The 20,313-nt window shown below is 37.1% G+C and overlaps 1 protein-coding gene across 4 annotated transcripts in view; it reads right to left on the bottom strand.

Moving 5' to 3' along the window:
- Positions 1-9,695: 9,695 nt before the first annotated feature.
- PAPOLA (poly(A) polymerase alpha) overlaps positions 9,696-20,313 on the bottom strand; it is a 42,520-nt gene continuing 31,902 nt past the window's right edge. The window contains exons 17-22 of one of the 4 annotated variants that reach the window (XM_027882590.1): positions 18,884-19,026; positions 17,459-17,556; positions 14,781-15,001; positions 14,346-14,408; positions 12,687-12,761; positions 9,696-10,503 (exon numbers count right to left, since the gene is read on the bottom strand). In XM_027882590.1, the coding sequence (XP_027738391.1) occupies positions 10,408-10,503; positions 12,687-12,761; positions 14,346-14,408; positions 14,781-15,001; positions 17,459-17,556; positions 18,884-19,026 (696 nt within the window). In that variant the 3' untranslated portion in view covers positions 9,696-10,407. Of the gene's footprint in view, positions 10,504-12,686; positions 12,762-14,345; positions 14,412-14,780; positions 15,002-17,458; positions 17,560-18,883; positions 19,027-20,313 lie in introns of all 4 variants that reach the window. The other 3 variants (XM_027882587.1, XM_027882588.1, XM_027882589.1) reach the window with 3 other exon arrangements.

The raw sequence follows: 20,313 nt of genomic DNA, 5'->3' as shown, positions 1-20,313 counted from the left end.
TTTCATGTACCATTTGATTGCCAGACTAGAAATGGCTGCATTTCACTGCCTATCAGCTGATGTATTCTGCCAAATGTAAAAAGAAACTGAAAAGTAACAGACATGATACAGCTATAATAGAACAAGCATGTGTTTAATATTACATCAAATCCCCTAACCAAACCTTCAAGAAAATTATATGAAGATAGAACTGTATTTGTGATCAGTTCTTCAAAAAGTAATAATCTTTCTTCCATTTCCCAAGCCCAGACTCAAACTATGTCCTTGTTCCTGCGTCAGGAATAGGCAGAACCAAAAAGCAAGAGAATAATGGACGGGAAATCAAAAGTTGTTAAACTGAGCTGTGTTCACACATTTACCTTTGTTTCCCAATGCCCTGTAGCAGCCTACAAAATGTTGTCACAAAATGCTTTGCCACTTTCAGCAAGTATCAGAGCAACTGGAGGTGTTTATTCCTGGACCAGTACACTGCATACAAAGTATAAGTGTTCCTGCAGACGCTAATTTGTAACTGCTTGGAGATCTCCCTCTGCAGTTTGCACTGCAAGATGAGAGTTTAGCAGCACAGCATCTGCAACAATCTCCTCAGAAACACAGCAGCTCCGTCAGGAGACTTAGTTCACCAGTTCTGAGTCTTATTTGATGCAAAAAGCAAAAGTTTATTGATTAATCATCAATGAACTAACTAGCAGCAGTAACTATTTTACTAGTAGCAAGGAGAATCAAATCAGAGGCTATAAATCTTGACACTGTCGCATCCCAGAAAGATTCCTAAACATTTCATGCACTAGAAGAACTATGAGAAATAAAGTCACCCTGCTCAAGGCAAGACCAATGTCCTGGGTGAAGGAAATGCTCTCACACGATGCACCATTTTGTACATACACTCTTTCCACATACTGTAAACAGCAAGTCACATTTCTATACTTTTCAACCTATCAGTAAAAGTAGATATGTGCCTTCTGTATTCAGGTGACAAGGTAGATCCAATAAAGTTCCAATGAGAAACAAACTCATATCACAGATACTAAGCTTAAGGTCCTCTGAGATCTATCTCACATTTTTCTTATTTCCTCATCCTTGCTTCATATTCCTGCTAGTCTCATTCCTGATACATAATGTTTTTTAAGTATTGGATAGCCTCTTCTTCGAAACAGATAAGCAAGCCATGAAGAGACATGGTTTACACATCTTAAGAGATATTAGGCAAAACCAGGAAATATTAAACACACAGAACTACAGTTTTGAGTCATGACTTCTCTTTTATTGCTATTTAATTCTTTCACTGGGCTGATTGCATGAAGCAGATAATTGGTTTTGCAAAGGCTAGTAACAATTTAGTATTTTAGAAAAGCTATGGTCATTGTCAGAATACAAACTGCAATTAGGGAGCTGTATCTGTCTTTCCCAGTCTGAAAGTCTGGTTGTTGTTTGCATTTATCTGGGAAAATGGGATTTAAACCCAGCGATTAGAAAGAGGAGTCAGGCAGCCAGTTTTCTACCTCTTAGCTCTACTGCTGAATTACTAGGCGACCTTGGGCAAGTCAACTACTCTGTATCTTCATTTACCCATCTAAACCACACCTATTGTATTTATTTAGCTTACAGGGGCATCAACAGGCTTAATTAATGTTTGCAAAAAGCTTTGAGATCAACAGATGAAAGGTCCAAAATATTGTAAAGTCAATGAGAAAAAAAACGGATCGGTGCCAAGAGAGTCAATTGGACAAACGGCTTCTCCTATCAGTATTGTCCATATTTCAGTTTCTAGTTTATCAGTGGAAAATACACGGCTGTCTAAATAAAGTCTCGTGCATGTTCCGCTGTGTACAGAACCAGCCACCACAGCTTGTAGATCTGGAAGCAGTTAGAAAGCTATAAAAGAACTCTTGGGAAGACGTATATTATATTTCAACTCCAACACAAAAGAAGTCCTTTCTCCAGAGTGATTCTACACTCTGTACAAAAATTCCCAGTGGCAGTTGGCAGCACATACATGGAGTTTGATTTAACATTTTTATATACTGTAATTTTGTGATCAATGGACACTCATCTTCCCTTGACTGTTTTATGAAGAAAAGCCTGAATTTAATATCTGCAGGCATACAACCAGTGCCTAAATAAATAAGAAACTCCTTTCTCCCCAAGGATCCTAATGCTATAGCATCTAGGTCACTGCTATTAACCTCTTCCCTAAGGATTTAGAAATAATTCCAAGATCCCAAGTAAACTCTATTCCTCAGTGGCCAGGATTCCCATCAGATGACATTGTTTTCATAATTTTTTCTCCTGATGATAAGTAATTTTAGCTTTAAATTGCTCACAGAAGGAATCTAAGATACCACAACACTGTCCCACTTCAAGCAGGACCAGGCCAGCTGAAGACAGATTTGCTCAATACCACAGCACATCCTCACCCTCCCATCCCAAAGCCCAGCCCATCTTTTGTATTCATGGGTTTTAACTGCAACCTGTCTCCCATAAACAAAGGTTTTAAATATGCTCATATGGGAAGGGCAAGTGCTACGTTAACCTCTCCAACAAAAATACACCTAAAGCAGCAGACACGAGGCCAAGCTTTGGATACTTTGAGGGACCTCTGACAGAGACAGGCTCAGATAACAAGAGATAAAAGATGTGAACAGCAAGCAAAGCATTACTGGCAATCGTTCGGCATAGCACACATTCACATAACTCCCAACTGGGTTTATGTCTTGCAGCCTCAGTTCAGTCCTCCAGGCAGAAAAAAAAAAAGTAGGAGGAGTTATTTCAAAATACCAGGATTACTTAAAAGAGTGCTGGAAGCAAACAACAAACAACTGGCAGGTGTTGAAAAGATCTGAGGGACAATGGGATCACCATAGGGCACATCCTATTTGCTTAGTATAGGAGTATAGGCATTTGTTTCTGGATTAAGTCAGCCAGCCTACAACTAGTTGTCAAAATGACAGAGGAGTCCCTGTGTTACTTCCACTTTTTGTTCTGCAGTGTTGCACAGGCTGACCCTCAAAAGCTGGTGAACTTGAACTTCCACTCTTTGCTTAGACTAATTTCTGTATAAACCAAGGTAGCGCTGCTGTGCAATGCTGTGCACAGCGGCGTAGCAAAGCACTGCCTTCTGCTGCTCTGTAAAACTAATGTGCTTTTCTTTTATCTAGAGCTGCCCTGGTATTTTGAAATAACTCCTCCTACTTCAAACTACTAGATCAAACTTGCATTTTGACTTTATCTGAAGGACAGAGCATCTGGTGTGCTTCTGGCTAGACAGGTCTTATTCAGAGCAACACTACTCAGACTAGCAACCAATTCCTACATCTTCAGAACAAACACAAATGCAAGAGTGAGTTACCTTATATCCTTGCATTAAAAAAAAAAAAAAGGCAGCCTTCTTAGGTTATTATAATCATAGTCAGTCAATTGACAGACTTGAGATTCTTCAGAATTCAGCCTGCATTTTCACGAAGCAAACATTGAAGTTTTGTTGTTTGTTTTTTTTTAAATAGCCTAAGCCAACACGCAAAATTTAAAAATTGGGGAAAAAAAATTCTTGTGCTTGTATCAACTACCAGAAAAATCTTACTACATCAATTCAACACCTCTTTTTACTCACAGCAACTACTATAAAACAAGATTTCATCCCTATTGAGGTCAAAGGCTCACTGAACAGAAAAAGCTCTTAGTGTTTTATTCTGTAGGAATGAGGAAGAATACATAATGAATTTATTAATTTAGTAATTTTTTTTTATAAATTATGAAGTTATGGCCAGTTGGCAATAATCCTGGAAAAAGTCTATACTAGTATTTGTACAATTTGTCCACAGGAAACAATCTACCACCACTTAAAATGCAATCAGGCCAAAAGGACTGATCTTCCTCCCATAAATACATTCAAAAGCAGAACACTGAAGAGTGGGCTATTGAAACTGCTTTTTAAGGCATTGTTCTTGATTTGGGTTGTGAGGATCTCTTTATCTCACTACCAACAAGGACTAAATGCTGCAAGAAAAAAAAAAAAGTACTCCCAGATGAGATATTGATGAGATATTGCACTTAGTGGTCAGAGTGATCACTAGTGAATAGAAAATCCACACACTGTTCTGGATGACAGTAAGAAACAGTGGGAATAATCACTAATAACTCCAATATACTGTGTGAGCAGATGGCCTAAACTATCAAATGTTTTCTCAGCCTGTTTTTTACATTGAGATGGATAAAACTTATAGATGATAAACTGTGGCTGAGACGATGAATGCTTCCATCCATCATCCTGGGCTTCTCTTATTTCAACCATGTGACTGAGTTGAATCAAGTTTATGACACCTTGTCAGGGAGATTCCTACAGAAGCTAATATCTAGATTGAGTACATGAATAATGCATTTATTCCCCATAAAAGCAAAAAATTTTAATTGTAAGAATATCTATTTCACTTCATTTAGCCAGATCACAAAGAAGTATTTTAAAAGGCATAGGAGATCACTCTCAAAAAATTCAGAACTTATCTACACTAGCCTTTGTATGAGTGTTGAAACTGTGTTTATTCTCAAGAGGCCACAAAGCTTTTTAAAAATTGTGTGCCAATCTAAATAAGAGAAATCTCCCTTTAAGAGCACAAGCTAAAAATCTAATTGAAATCCTCTGTACAAGCTGCAGACTCCTCTCCCCAAGCACTGAGCAGGCTTGGCACAGCGTCCAGGCATGGCCGGCTCTCTGCTGGGGGCAGCGTTCTTGGCTGTGAAGGCAGAGCGTGCCCTCTGTCACTCATGGCGAGCAGTCCTGTCCAACTGTCTCTTTTCGACAACTTTATCATCAATCTCTTTATTAACAGCTCCGCTGCAGACTGAGAGCGCAAACAAGGACAGTGCGCATGCCAGATTTCTGGAAGGCACACGGCACCAGACACCGTGCAGGGCAAGGTCTGGGCAACGCTGAAGTGGAAGCTGCAGCACAAAACTTACACACTGTTTTAAGAAGTATGGTGTTTATTAAGCCTACTCATAATCAAACTTCTATTTGGGGAGAGGGAGGGAGAGAGGGAGGGGGGAGGTTGTTTCTCAAATGTCAAGAATTGCCCAACTTGCCTATAATTTTATCTTTGTGCCATTTGAAGTGCCCAATCAATGAAGGGTACTTGACCTAATGTTCCATTCAACTTTAATTGTTTTATCTGCTTTAGGTCAGCACACTACCCTAACTGAAGCAAGTGCCACGGAAATAATCTTTGATGAAGTGAAAAGTTTCATATGACGTGTAGACTTTGCGCATGTAAAAATTTACTTAAGTAACCTTATTCCGGGAATTTACTTCTAAAATAGCAAACATGAAACAGGTGTGCTAGATCACAAATAAAACAGATTAAAAGACACTTGCACTTGTAAGCTGTCCAGTATCTGTGTGGGCCACAGTTATTATGGGGCAGTTTAAATGCATTGGCTAGTTTCTTAAGTTAAATAAATGCATGCAGCTTTCCTTACCCAATAAGCTGGGGTTTTTATCACCTTACATCAAAAGTAATTTTCTTCTTCATCCTTTCCTGTTACTTTTCTGGATTTTGTCTTTTATTTAGAGAACGTAATTTACTGCAAAACCCAAGCTTAAAAAAATCTACGTATACCATCAAACATTTTCTCCCCCACCATCAGTACACACTGTTAAATTTGACTTTTTCTAAATTCAGTAGTTTATGAAGCAAAAACTTAATATAAGTGTGTAAGACGTTATTCTTAGTTTATTTGAAACATCGTATTAGAATAGAGATCATAAGAATACTGAGGTAATCAAGAAATCCAGAAAAGCTGAATAGGAACTGTGATCTGCTTAATTCATTAAGCATGGTAGGAAGGAAAAAATAAGTTACCTAAAAAGAGCATTCCAGAATTTATTTAGAACAATACAAATATACCTAAACTTTATTAAAAAACCATTAGAGTTTACATATCAAAAAAAGCAGATGGAATATCCAGCAGTGGTTCACTGTATTATCTTTTTCATAATAAAACATACCCTCTGAAGTTTCATATCAAAGTTTGCATTCTTTCAGTGACAATATTAGCAGATGTTTTATGTTTGTAGGTATTTCAAATCATTAGTTTGAACTTCGTAGACATACCAAACTGCATCTGCCTCTACCAACAAACCCAAAAGGGTTTGTTTCTATTGAAGAGCTACTTAATTCTACTAAGATTATTAAACTAAAACCAGTTTATTATTGACATTTTTCCAATATGAATATTGGATCTGTAAACCAAGTGAATCTACCAAGTATTCGGTTATAATATATGGTAAGTATTGTTCAGCCACAATGATGGCAGAGAGATTAATCACAGCAAAGGTACTTGACTAGTGTGTTCATAAAGGTACATAAATGATGCCAGCATCACTTCAACATTCAAAATACCTTTTGTAGAAATGCACACAACTTCCAAACAGTATCTATTACAAGAGGATAAATATACTCTGTTCAGTCTGGAGGAGATTGAGGGAAGATCTCAGTCTACAACTTCCTCCTGAGGGAAAGAGGAAGGGCAGACACTGATATTTGCTCTGTGGTGATCAGTGACAGGACCAGAGGGAATGGCCTGAACTTGTGTCAGGGGAGGTTTAGATGGGATACTGGAAAAAGGTTCTTCACCCAGAGGGTGGTTGGGCACTGGAACAGGCTCCCCAGGGAAGTGGTCACTGCACCAAGCCCGACAGAGTTCAGGAAGCCTTTGGAGGATACTCTTAGGCACAAGGTGTGACTCTTGGGAATGATCCTGTGTGGGGCTAAGGGTTGGACTCAATGATCCTTGTGGGTTCCTTCCAACTCTGCATATTCTGTGATTCTGTGATATTCTGCTTCCTCAGTAACTACCACAGTAGTTTTTCATGTATTTAAGTATAGGTTGTGGATCAGCAGTAACTACTGCGTTCTTGCTGAACTATTTTTCGTTATTTTAGAGGCTGAAGAACTGTTTTAACTTTCTGTTAATAAAATTCAATTCTCCCATTAAGGTACATTTACTATCAGTTAATTACTACGCAGTTACCATACACTTATAGCTACAAGTTTAAAGACTTTGCAGTTTAAAACAAACAAAAAACAAATCAAAAACCCACAAGAAATGCACTAAGAAGTGCATTTAAGAAGTGGCATGCACACATACTACCTACATCAAGGAAGCACCACTTGAGCTAGAACTCATCAACTCAAATGTCTGATTCAAATCAGTATGTCTGAAGCCATCTGTTAAACCATGGCTTATTAATGTTAATTATTTTGGCTACAACAGTAATTTTCAGCTTCTTGTTTCTGAATTCTTATGAGTCCGTGAACTTACTTCTGGAGGTTGATGAAGGGGAACTCAGAAAAACAATCTATTGAGACCTATTGCCAGTAGACTGAGAAAACACTGAACAGAAATTTGTATATCTACTAGCAGATTTTTATTGGTCAGAGAAAATAAAAGATATGCCATAAATAACATCATCAGCTGTCATGAAAGGAAAGTGTGGTGGGCAAGATAAAAAGATGATTAATCTGTTCTAAACAAAACAAGCAATTACATGCTGTGAAAAATATATACAACACAAAGGTTTATTGTTTTAGGCAGGGCATTTATAATATGAAGACCATAATCACCAGTGGTTTTAGCAGTTAAAGAAATTTTAGTCAAAAGGAGACTACTTGTTAAAGTTAACTCACATCAAGCATTTGGAGGATTGGGCTCATGCTGATACAAAGATCAATCAAGTGATGCACAGCTACTTGTAATTTTTACTTTTATTTCAAGGCACACTCAAACTACTTGACAAGAAGAGAAATAGTGCCATCTGCTGACGTAAGGAATAAGCACTGCAAGAAAAGCAAGCGAGTGGTGCCAAAACTCTTACAGCCAATGTTTCTAAAAAATGAAGTTCAGACTTTTCAAGAAAATAATGTAGCCTTAAATTTTTTAGGCACATGTTTCTTCTAGTTTTGTCAGCTTCGAAGAATTTAACGCTGATTCCTAATCAGAAGAGAAGGAATGGATATCCTTAAAATGTTTTGGGTGTTTTTGAGAATAAACTGTCCCCACCAAGCCACTGAACAATTCGCAACCTTTCCCTTTAACAGACTAGAACTCAATATCCTTCTGAGTGTTACTTCTACCTCCCATAGCAAACACAAATTAATCTTCTTCATATAAGCATTGTGTAGTACTTCTTCTAGGCCGTACTGTATTTTCACTTAGCAGAAAATTTAAGAGCTGAATATGAATTAAGAAAGTAGAATCAATTTAGTGCATTCAGAAAAATCAGACAACCATGGGATTGTGCTGTTTTTTATTGTGTTTTCAATGGAGAAATACATCATCTGTTTACAAAATAGCTCTTGAAAAATACAAGGAGTACAGATACTATAAAACAAAGCAAACTCCAGTCATGAGACACTACGTACATCATGCGAAAGCAACAGTCTGATCTCCAGGTTATGAAAACTAGAATTAAAAAGTCACTATACAGAAAGATTCCAAGTTTCCAGCTTGGCAAAACTTGGGTGCAGTTACATGAAACGTTTAATAAAATGAAAAAGATTTTCTGATGTGTAAACAAAATGACAAGACTAAATTTGTGCCTGGCAATTTCAGTCTAAACTCCATAGCTACACAAAATACACAGACAGCTTGTACACTTCAACTGTTAAGATATAACCTTCTTTGGGGGGTGGACGACAGCAGGCTGCACAGGGCAAGGAAAAGAGAAATATTGTATACTAGACATCTTAGACAAATGGCAAAAAAAAAAAAAAACCCTTCAGTTACTGCACAGCCTAAGTAAAAGATAAGCTACACTCTGACTTTGGAGAATTAATTTAGAAGGATAAGGGGAAGAGTGTAAGTAATTTAACTCTAACATGAAAGATGCACGTGTAATAGGATGGAGCACAATGGGAGAAGGGAGTTCGTAAAACATGCTAATCAAAGTATGGGAAGTATGATTTGACATCCCACATACTTCAGACTTAAGTAATAGTAACATGAAGTTTGTTATCTACATCTGGTATTACTGTTGGTATCCCTCATGTTCCTCAAATACTGCTGTTCTTTGCCATGAGAGCTTCAGTTTTTCCAAAAGAAAAAGGCTGTTATTTTTTTGATAGGACTACAAGAACAAAAAATAGGAGTAAGAGAGCTTATTAGATGTCAAGTGCTTACTAGAAATATGATTTTTAAAAATTCGGTGTTGTTCAGTATGTAAAACTATTTCTGATGAGCCATCTAAAAATAAAAAGATTAAAATTCATCGGGAAAACTCTTTTCGCATTCATTTAAAATTTGAAGCTTTTTAATGCATACAGGACCTTTATGGAGTGTACAAAAATCATCTTATATTTAGTGATTCAAAGGCCATCAAGACAGGTGGTGTATTTTACAGGCACGCAATATTTACCTAAACACTTTAGTCATGGGACAAATTTTGAATTTGTGCCTAGAGGCCACAAGGTATTATGACTAGGTAAGAGGCAGGGGGGAACCCAAATGAGTACATGGCTTGTTTTTATTTTGTATAAATAACTGTTGTCCTATATGGTGCATACAAGCTGAAAAAATAATTGAAAAAAAAAAAAAAACAAAACAAAACAAAGCCAAAAACCACACAAAAAAACCCCCCAACATAAAATGCAAAAGCTTTTCCCAAGAAATAATGGGATCAAAAAAGGGAATAAGGAGTTCAATTAGCTCAAAAGAAAGTTTATTTACTGTTCGATTGCTGATCTGTATGCACCTTAAAATAATCCTATAAATAAAAGTAGACCACATCTTAATCATGTCCCACCAATACCAAAACTTCCCAATTACTTCCTCAAGTTATGTCTTATAACCCCAAGATTTGACCTTACATTTTAAAGACTTACTGCTGCTTGATGGCAGTTGAAGTAAATATACTATACACTTTGTTTTCAATGTATAGTATGTCACAGAATGTCATCCAATTTGCAAATTACTACTATTGAAGAGATTCTTCAATAAAATGAAAGTGTATCAGCTAAAGATCTAAAATTAGTCATACTCCAATAAAAAAAGTACATAAAAGTGCATTTCAGGGATTCTTATGCCAGTTTTATCTCAATTTTGAAACAATTCAAACAAATTCAATCAGAATGTCAAATATGGCTACAAATAGTGTTCATGTTTTTAAAGGCAGTAATCCTTCGAAATATTTAATGCAACTGTTGCTAACACATTAATTGTACTCCTGGCTTCACATACTAACCTGGACTTCCAATCAAGTGGCAATTTTAGTCCAGAAAGGGAAGTGCACAAAATATACCTACATCCACTTGCGATTATGTTCTAGTCTTGCACCCTCCATTCTCCTCTTTTTCTAGCATTAGAAGACAACAGGTTGAGTTGGCAGATACTGTTTATGGACCCCTGAGGTTGTTTTTACCGGTTCAATCTCAATTTTATTGAATTCTTGATAACAGGAATAGGATTTGCAGGGAGAGCAGGGATATCTGAAAGGTCTGTACTGGGTGTTTTCTGAAAAGAAAAGAAGAAATTCAGTTGTATTTTAACTTTGTAGATATTAAAAGAAAAAATTTGTAGAAATTGGTATTAACTTTCAAAACCAATATCTTTAGAACACTTTTTAGGAATATATGAAGACAAGGATAATTACAAATCAAATACAGAAACAGATATTTCCTTTGCCTACATAGTCTTTACTAAAGAAAATGTGTGCAAGAGTCTTTGTGTGCATTACCCTTTTTCAACAACTGCAAGAAATTAGCAAGTGCTGCAGATCAAGATGAGCCTACTAATAACCTGTATTATAGTAAAACATAATATCCACATAATAAGGTTGCTTGATAAGTGACATCTACTATCTGATCTACATGTTTAGTATTTAAAAATGCCTTTTAACAATTCAGTGTTAAGTCTCTGCCCCTTATAGATGAGTGATGAAAAGCTGTCCCCAATGTAGAGTATGTGTTTTCATACATTCACATTCCTAACTGTTGAAAATCTCTTTACAGTCAAATTTCCAAATTTTTCATATTGGTTTATATTTATGAGAAAAAAGGTATGACAAACTTCACAAAACATGCTGTATGAATGAGTTAAGAATTCCACCTTGATAACAGTCTGAACACTTTTTTCTCATTTAAGACTTAAATACCATTAAGCAAATTGTATCTAAAGCCAACTAAAGGAAAACACAGAAAAGAAACTCTCTCAAGACTGGGTGTGATTCATTAATTTTTCAATTGCCTTACATGCCTTTAGCATTGCGGTGGGGTTTTTATTAACTTCTAAAGTATTTTCTCTTCCACTGCGGCACATTATTTGCCATCCCAATAACCCAGTTATTATGCATTACTTCATGTCCTTTATCATAAAATGTCTTATGTTATAAACATTCAAAATTAATGTAAGGTACCTTTTATACATGCTGCATTAAAAAGCTGCATTTAAAAGCTGCATTAAAATGCCTGCTCTAAAATGTTGCCTTATTCAGAAGAAATCAAGTGAGTTATGAACTGTTAACACTGGCTGATCAGTAGCAAAGCACAATGCAACAGGGACCCAGGGCAAAACAGATCTGACCCCTGCCTTGTCCCTGTCCCCAGCAACCCCCTCTGGTCAGTGCTGATCTGTGGGTTGACATGTCACTATGTTCTGCAACATGGGCAGTGTTTTAAACAAAGCCAGTGAGAACACAGAGAGGACAGAAGAGGCTCAGCGTTCTTTTGTAGTTTCCAGATTACTTTTGCTAACATAACAACTACACAATCTGAAAAAAAAAGCTACAAAGCTTTACACAATCACCCCTTAACAACAGACAAAATAAACTTGGTATACTTACTAAATGATCAAAAAATTCCCTAAAACAGTTCAGAGAGCCCATATAGCATCTACAGTTTTTCCCAAACAATTTTGTTATCTTTATGTTCAGTACTGTCCATACAGTTCAAAACATCCAATAAGAAATACTATTAAATACTATTGCAACAGATCCCCATTTTCAACCAATATATTTACTACACATTATTTAAGGATTCAAGTGTGCATAAAATGCTTTGTGATGAAATTTTAATCATAGAGCACTAAGAGAAGCTTAAAAATGCTAGTAAGATGGAGATGTGCTCTCTAAAAGTTGTGACAAAAAAACAACAGAAACAAAAATTTAAATGAATGGCACAGAATTCTATGTGTCTGTTTATCCAATGAACCTTACACTGTTAACACCTGCACTGAAGCAACACAGCTAGCTAAGGCATGACAAGATCACAACTTCTCTCTCATACCGAATATCAGAATCTGAAGTCACATTTCAGACATTGTCAACCTCTACCTGGATATCTTTGAGCAGCAGCTATTTAAAGCATTTGTTTCCTTGTTAGAAAGGATTATTCTGTGATGTGCAAAAGCACAAAGGAATAAACTGAGCCCCTTACTTTGAAGGCACAATTCAGAAGAGCGAATCCAGCTTCGGTCAGTTTGTATGGCAAGCCATACATATTTAGCTACAATGTACATTCAATAAGATCAATGACCATCTAAAACACAAAAATTGTGACAGTAACAACAAGTTTTTCATACAATGGATTTAGAGTTAAAATTTTACATTGATTTTTAGCATCCAGACTCATTTCAATTTCAACGCTTTCACCACAGATTAGTGCACACACACATGGAGGTATTGCTTTTAAAAACAGTACCTGAGGAGCTTGCAGAGAAGTTGTCTGAAGAGTTTCTGCTTGAGAATTAACATTCACTTCTGTCTCAGGTTGCTCCTGAAAAAATTAGAAGTATCACCACAGTTACACCATTTCACACTAAAAAAGCTACTTATATAGACCTCCACTAAGCAGAATGCTTTATATTGTGCATATATAGCAAAAGAAAAAGGCAAGCATTGGTGCTTGCTGCCTTGATACTCATCCTTTTATAATGTAGGAATCACCACACTAGAGAATGTTTCCCTGATTAGGAATTCAACATCAACACAAGCTACATCACTTCTCAGTTGTCACTTGTTTAACCACTTAACACCTTTTATACAGAATCCTATAGGAAAACATTAATAATTCAACTCAAGACAAAAAGTGTAATATCAAGGAAGACTATGTGAAAAGCTTCAGAATTTGTTGGAAATTCAACCGCATTTCCACTACTTTTGCCACTCTGCCAGAAAGGTTTTCCTGCTGCTTCAATGGGTTCAGTCAGCTTTCTAAATTAATAGATGAGTATCAGAGCCTGTTTTTCAGGTGCAACAGTAGGACTACAGGGCTAAAGCAGGACAATGACACATTCTCATTTTAATAAAAGGAGTCTATTAGTTAAAATTGTACCATTTAGTAACCATACTCTAAAAAAAGTGTGTATTTCAATGGAAGAAAACCTATGTCTATATTAACTAAAAAATTTCACTCCTCCATTTCCTTCCATGCATATGAAGGACAAAAGATTTAGAAGAAACTGCCAACAAAAGCTAACAGGATTACCTGTGTCTTTTACATTGACCTGTATCCAGAGAACCTATTTTCGAAGTGAGGATTAAGTGCTTACATGTATTTCAGCCCTCACCTGTTTTAAGTTCAAAGAGATTTCAAGGTGACTACATAAGATACAACTCCTCACTTAAGGGAGTTGAAGCTATAAACCAAAGCACTTTAACATAAGTTCGAGAATATTTTTCAGAGTATTCTGAAGACAATAGAACATGCCTAAAAAAACTGTATACACCCAAGTGGAGAGCTGCTATCGGAAGGCTAAAGAGAGACTGTGACCCTTTCTGTTCACCACTAAGCAGAAAAATTGTCTGCTAAATTACAAGATACTGGAGGGGCACATTGCACCTCTGAAATCCCCCAAAGGTATGCTGTAACTTCACAAAATAATTTCACTGCCAGGAAAGATTTACCATCACTTGAAATATTTTATAGTCTAAAAAGTGAACAAGGCCGTGCCCAGTTTTGGGATTCTCAGTTACACAGGGTAACTGTTCTTTAACTAATTAACATACATCAGGTTTGGGTTTTAGGCAAAACGCAGCATATTGACAAATCCCTTCCCCGATTTAAGAAAATGATATATAAATATCACTAGTTTTTTCACCTCGCATAACACCATGTGAATGACCAGCAAAGAAATCACAATCCTATGTAACTTAGGCTCAACTTAGCCTGGCAGCAGGTAATGGACTCCAATTCATCAATACTGACAAACATCAAGAAAATAACATTCGTTTTGATATCTTTACTGGAGAGTCTGTATCTCCACACACCCTTAGCCATTCCTAGAGGGAAACACAATAGTTTTCACAAGGAAGAGTCCAAATTAATCTACAAAAAATTATATAGTCTAGTCATAGATACCTTAGCTTCCATTTTTTCATGTTCATTCAAATCTATACAGCTAGTATCTTCACTTATTTCATCCTGCTGAAATGCAAACACAAACTATTACAAAACATAATGAAATTTTTTTTAAAAAATCAACAAGACAATAAGGTCATAAAGTGGTTTTGAGTACAGAATTAGTTGTAAGACTTAGCATGTTATAGTCTTACCAAAATAATTGCTTTTAAGACGAGAATTTAGCACCTAAACATTTGTGCTAATGCAGTACACGTGTCACATTATGAATATCAACCTAATAAAAAATACTAACACCTTAGCAGGCAAAAAACATCAAGCACAAATGCAATCAGAGTAGGAAATATCTGAAATACGAGAATCAGCACTCTGTGGGTGAAATGAATATTCAAAATTTTGAACATTGCTGTGGTATGACTTCAAAATCTCAAATACCTCTTCCATTTTAATTTTCTTAGGAGACTCTTCTTTATGGGGAGAAGATGTCCTTTTCACTGCTGTGACAGGGCTAGGCATTTTTGTTGCAACATTTCCTGAAGTTCTTGGTGATGGATTTAATAGATACGCTGAGGGAACAATTCTAGAGATGGTAGGCTTTGGTGGTGGAGAAATGGCTGGTTGTGTGGCAGTTTGAGGAATGCTTTCATTTGAAGTACCTATGGATAAATAATTTAAAGATCTTCAACAAGATGAGCTGGCACAGTCATTTCAGTTCAATCACTGGTATTTCTGGTCTCTATTCAAAACCACTGGTATCAAGCAGGCACCAAGGAAGAGGTACAGTTAATGGTATAAGCATCAAGTTTGGAACAGCAGGTGTGCATACACAGCACAGTTCAGTTTCAAGTTCATTCTTGAGCTTGGGTGCACCCTCAGCAAGTCTGCTGACAACAGCAAGCTGTGTGGTGCAGCTGACACGCTGGAGGGAAGGGATGCCATCCAGAGGCACCTGGACAGGTTTGAGAGGTGGGGCAATGCAAACCTCATGAAGCTGAATAAAGCAAAGTGCAAGGTCCCACACCTGGGTCGTGGCAATCCCAGACACACCTACAGGTTGGTTGGAGAAGTGACTGAAATAGCCCTGAGGAGAAAGACTTAGGGGGGATGGTTGGTGAAAAACTCAACACAAGGCAGCAGTGTATGCTCAGAGCCCGGAATGCCAACGGAATCCTGGGCTGCATCAAAAGGAACGCGGCCAGCAGGTCGAGGGAGATGATGATACTCCCCCTCTACTCTTATGAGACCCCACCTGGTGTACCGTGTACAGTTCTGGTGCCCCCAACACAAGGACATGGAACTGTTGGAGCAAGTCCATAAGAGGGCCACGAAATTGGTAAGAGGACTGGAGCACCTCCCCTACAAAGACAGGCTGAGAAAGTTGGGGCTGTTCAGCCTGAAGAATTCATAGCAACATTCCAGTATCTGAAGGGGGACTACCGGGAAGCTGGAGAGGGGCTCTTCATCAGGAACTGTAGTGACAGGACAAGGAATAATGGGTACAAATTGAAAGGGGAAAATTTAGGCTAAATATTAGAAGGAAATTTTTTACTGTTAAGGGTGGTGAGACACTAGAACAGGTTGCCCAGGGAGGTTGTGGATGCCTCAATCCTGGCAGTGTTCAAAGCCAGTTTGGATAAGACCGTGAGCGACCGGGTCTAGTGGGAGGTGTCCCTATAACAGGAGGGGGTGGGACTAGATGATCTTTAAGGGTCATTCCAATCCCTTACCAGTTGATTCCAAGGGAGAATTCCTGTACCAGACCCAGGGTAGCCATGTTACCGACACTCTACTTAGTCTAATTAACCCTGCTTAACAGCAGGCTATCCTAGCACAGGCAAAGCTCTGCACTAATACAGCTGTGTTATTCATGGTACCCAAAGAAGTTTTACTGCTTCTGTACTCAGCCACAGTGCATTGCCAAGAATACCTTAAATCAAATCCAAGAGCAATCTGCTACTCGCTTTGTCAATCAAAAACAAAGTTTATCGCTTCTCAGGCTTAGATTATGTGATGACAAATATGAAGTCATCACAGAGCATCAGAAAAAGAACTCATATTATATACACCCTTTTGAAAAATGCTCCATATGATAGAGCTCTATCTTATCAATTGCCTACCTCAAACCAATAAGCACACATAGGGAGATGCTCCAGGATGAGCAAAAAATACACTGAGGAAATTTTTCATTAACAACTATCAGGTGATTAACGTTTTCATTAACCAGAACACAAGAATGATAAACTGATATGCTCTTCCAAAACCAAAAACCAGTCATGTCATTTAAGCTGAATTTAGTGCTCATGGACACACTTACTCATTTTGATGCACCTGTGACATGATAGAAACCAGAAAGAAGTAAGACTCCACCATCCCACATGTCAAGACTGAAATGAGAGATTTCATCTTGAAAGGCTAACCAGTTGCTACCCTTTTCCATCTATTTTTGACTTGCTCCTTGTACACAGCTAAAGCTCCATCAAAAAAAAGGAGTAGCTGAGTCTGCTAAGAGAACATTTTCATCAGATGCTTTTATTCTTTGATTAAAGAGTCAAATTTTAAAATTTTTTTTCAAGTAAAGTGTACTTTTTCTTGAAGAAAATGGAGGATAAAATCAGCACACACAGTGGGACATATCTGAACAGACATCAGTAAGGAACATGTGTTCTGCTTACATCTGAGTCTTTTTCATTCCTAGAATCAATTTCATGAAGCACAAGGAGCAGGAACAGGGAGCACAGACTACAGACAGTACAGATCCATCGCGAGTATAACTACAAAATGAATTAAAAATAAATATAAAAATTGCTCTTCCAGTTCTAAATCGTTTTTCCTCATTTAACCAAATGAGCTACAGACCTGCAATAGGTCATTGGAAAACTACTGTTATTGTGAATAGCAGATATAAATCCCCAAGAACACAAGAAATAAACAAAATGGCATAAAATATTTTAGCATGATTTTCTGAGTCCTAAAGAAATTAATTAAATCTGTGTATCAAGAAGAACACGTTACAGCATGTGCTAAGACTACGAGGCTCAAACTGGAAGAAAAACTGCCATACAAACTTTACTAAAATAATCAATAGAAACAATATGCTATGCCATTTTACTTACCCCCTGAGCTTTCACTGGAATTTATTTGTGGCACAGTGACTTCAGAAGCCTGTGTGTTGGTCACAGATGCTGCTGTTACAGCTGGCGCAGGACTGCTTCTGCTAAAAAGAGAAGAATTATGAAATGCTGAACACAGTAGTGAAGCTGTGGTGCTCCATGGCCTGCCTGGCGTGGTCAGCAAATGTAGTTGATATTTCACCCACATTACAGGTGGGTCAGTAAAAAGATTCAAATGAGCACTGGCAATCTACTACCAAACTTAAGCAATGGAAGCTATTTCAAATACTTAATTTAAATCACTTCAAGGATAGTTTATTAGACCAGGGAGAAGCTGCATTTTATAAAAAGGCAAAAATTAAGGCAATGTCTGCCCAAATAAGGTACAGGGGAAAACACAGCAACTACTTCCTGAAGGATGAAACAAAACCAGTGTACAAGAGCTAAAACAGAAAGTTTGTTTTTAATCTACACACGCCATTACAACAACGATTTCAGTCTGGACTTCCCAAGCAAAGGCCTTCCAATCACCAAAAAACCGTTCTTTATTTAATTTTTAAGAAATTAGGAAGCACTGTGTGCCTAAAATCAACAGGCCAGTATCCACTTGAAGTGTGACATCTTAGATATCAGAGACTTGTTTTAATAGCACAGTAAGTGTTTACCATTTACCACTTTATCATTTACCAAGGAAGACTAACTAAATAAGCACTGGCAAAAGTACTAAGTTAAATGAAGTACTTCATCTTACACAGTGTCCTATAGTTTTACATGTAATACTTCAGAATTGTAGGAGATTGATAAGTTCTCTAGTGTAAAAGACGAATATGAGAGTCTTGAAAGAAGAGAGTAAATGTCATTTATTTAGGCAAACTTGAATTTAGGTAGGAAAAGACTTAATACAGAAAATTAGAGTTAAGAAAAACATACTTTGAAAATACGATGCAAAATTATGTTCCTAAGTTTAATTTGCATAGATATTATCAGTAATAGCAGTAGCACTACTGACTTCCAAGACAGAAAGACTAACTTCTTTACTGTCTCACACTTGGATCCAAAACTCATGTAACACTTCCTCACCTTCTCACCTCAATTTCCTCCTCACTGTCTCTCATAGCCTCCTACTGCAGCACCCATGTTTTTAGATCATTGTGCTCTTCTAAGCATTTTTATCCCATTCCATAATTTCTCATCTGAATTACTGTTATTGTTGTTGTTGTTGTTATTCTTATTATTCCAGTGCCATGCTAACTATACCCAAAATTTAGACCTGCTCTAGTGCTCCACTTGGAAATAAGAGTGTCTGCAATCTCCAGTTTGGAACAGTCACAACCTGGTAACTGTACTCACTCACGCAGTATTTGCCATGCTTTTAACACAAGGAATTCAGGAACTGAGAGCAGCAACAAGACTGAAAGCTTCCATTACCCCTGAGAACTTCCGGAACTGTTCAATGGACTCGTCTTCATAGCACTAGTAGGCGAAGGCACAGACGTGCTGTTATCACTGTCCATAGACAAGTCGAGGCTGCTGTCATTCAGAGCTGTCAACCTGATCCCTTCTGTTGAATGCTGCAATCCACAAGGCAAAGGAAAATTCCATTAGTCTAATTAAAGGCTTTAAAATCAATGGAGATTCAGGTAATTTCAAAATGCAAACATAAACAAACAATTTCCAAGTCCTTTTACATGTAAGTAATCCACTATCCTGTCACCACAAGTATTTACATTTTCACGTTCACAACTCTGGTACAGATTTGTCTGAACCAAACATGTTCAAAACCAGAAACTGCTGTGGTATTTAGTAATTGTATTTTCAGCTTTATTTCAATTTTCTTTGATTTTTGTGGACTTTTACTAACTTTAAAGTAACCGATGTACATCAAAACCACAATTAATAACAAGAATTTAGAGACTGATTTGAACTTAGTCTGCGGAGAAGAAAAGCCCTTCTCTGACACAGAACTACATAGAGATGTATTATTAAACATTCACATTGTCCTCTGAAACAGATCTACACTATGTCAATAAAGACTTTCTATTCTTTAAAACAGCACTTGATATAAAACAGTTAAAGACAGAAAAAGTATGTTATTCAGATACACTTAACACAGAATATGTAACACTGGTTTAGCTATCCAAAAAACCAAGCAAAACTGTAGTTTAAACTAATTAACTATTAGATTAAACTAATACAAAGCAGCAAGGATTTTGAAATAGAGTGAACTGTTCAATTCAGTGTTCCAATCCCTTCTTCCTGGCTCCACTGAAAGTAAACAATATCCAGCACAGCACCTCAGTTAAACACCATTGCTACCATTCTCAGATACGGCCACAGGTTAACTAAACTATACACTGAGGGAGCAAATCATCCCAGGCAGGCAATGGGCAACGTTCTATGTTAAAACTCCTATTTAATCTTTTAATTAAAAGAGCATACGATATCAAAAGTTGCCAAGTTGCAAGTTGAAGAATACTTTCCTTGAAATTATCCCTAATGATTCAATATCAGTTACAGCAACAGACTATTCTGTTAAGAGACAAAAAGGCAGCAACCAGTTCAACATTCCACTCTGTTTCTATTTGACGATTTGCAATTTTAGTTTTAGGGAGGAGCCTGAGAGAAAAATCTAATATAAGAAGAAAGAGCTGGAGATAGAAGAATCCCTTGTCTGTTTGTTCTATTGTACTGTTACAGATGCTTCCTTTAGGTAATCTGCAGGTTAAAATGCTGAGAGATTTAAACCCTTATTAATTACATTGTATTAAATCTGTTAAGGAAGGTAAACAAAATATAGTATTTCAGCCAGACTTGAAGATACTATCCATGTTGTTGAGGTTCTGGGAAACCTAATGTTA

Source organism: Empidonax traillii, unplaced genomic scaffold, assembly GCF_003031625.1.
Source record: "Empidonax traillii isolate 1590-97213 ecotype Southwest subspecies unplaced genomic scaffold, ASM303162v1 scaffold107:size1083646, whole genome shotgun sequence".
Lineage (NCBI taxonomy): Eukaryota > Metazoa > Chordata > Aves > Passeriformes > Tyrannidae > Empidonax > Empidonax traillii.
Note: the sequence above shows the minus strand (reverse complement) of the source record. Positions and strands in the feature narration are given on the sequence as shown.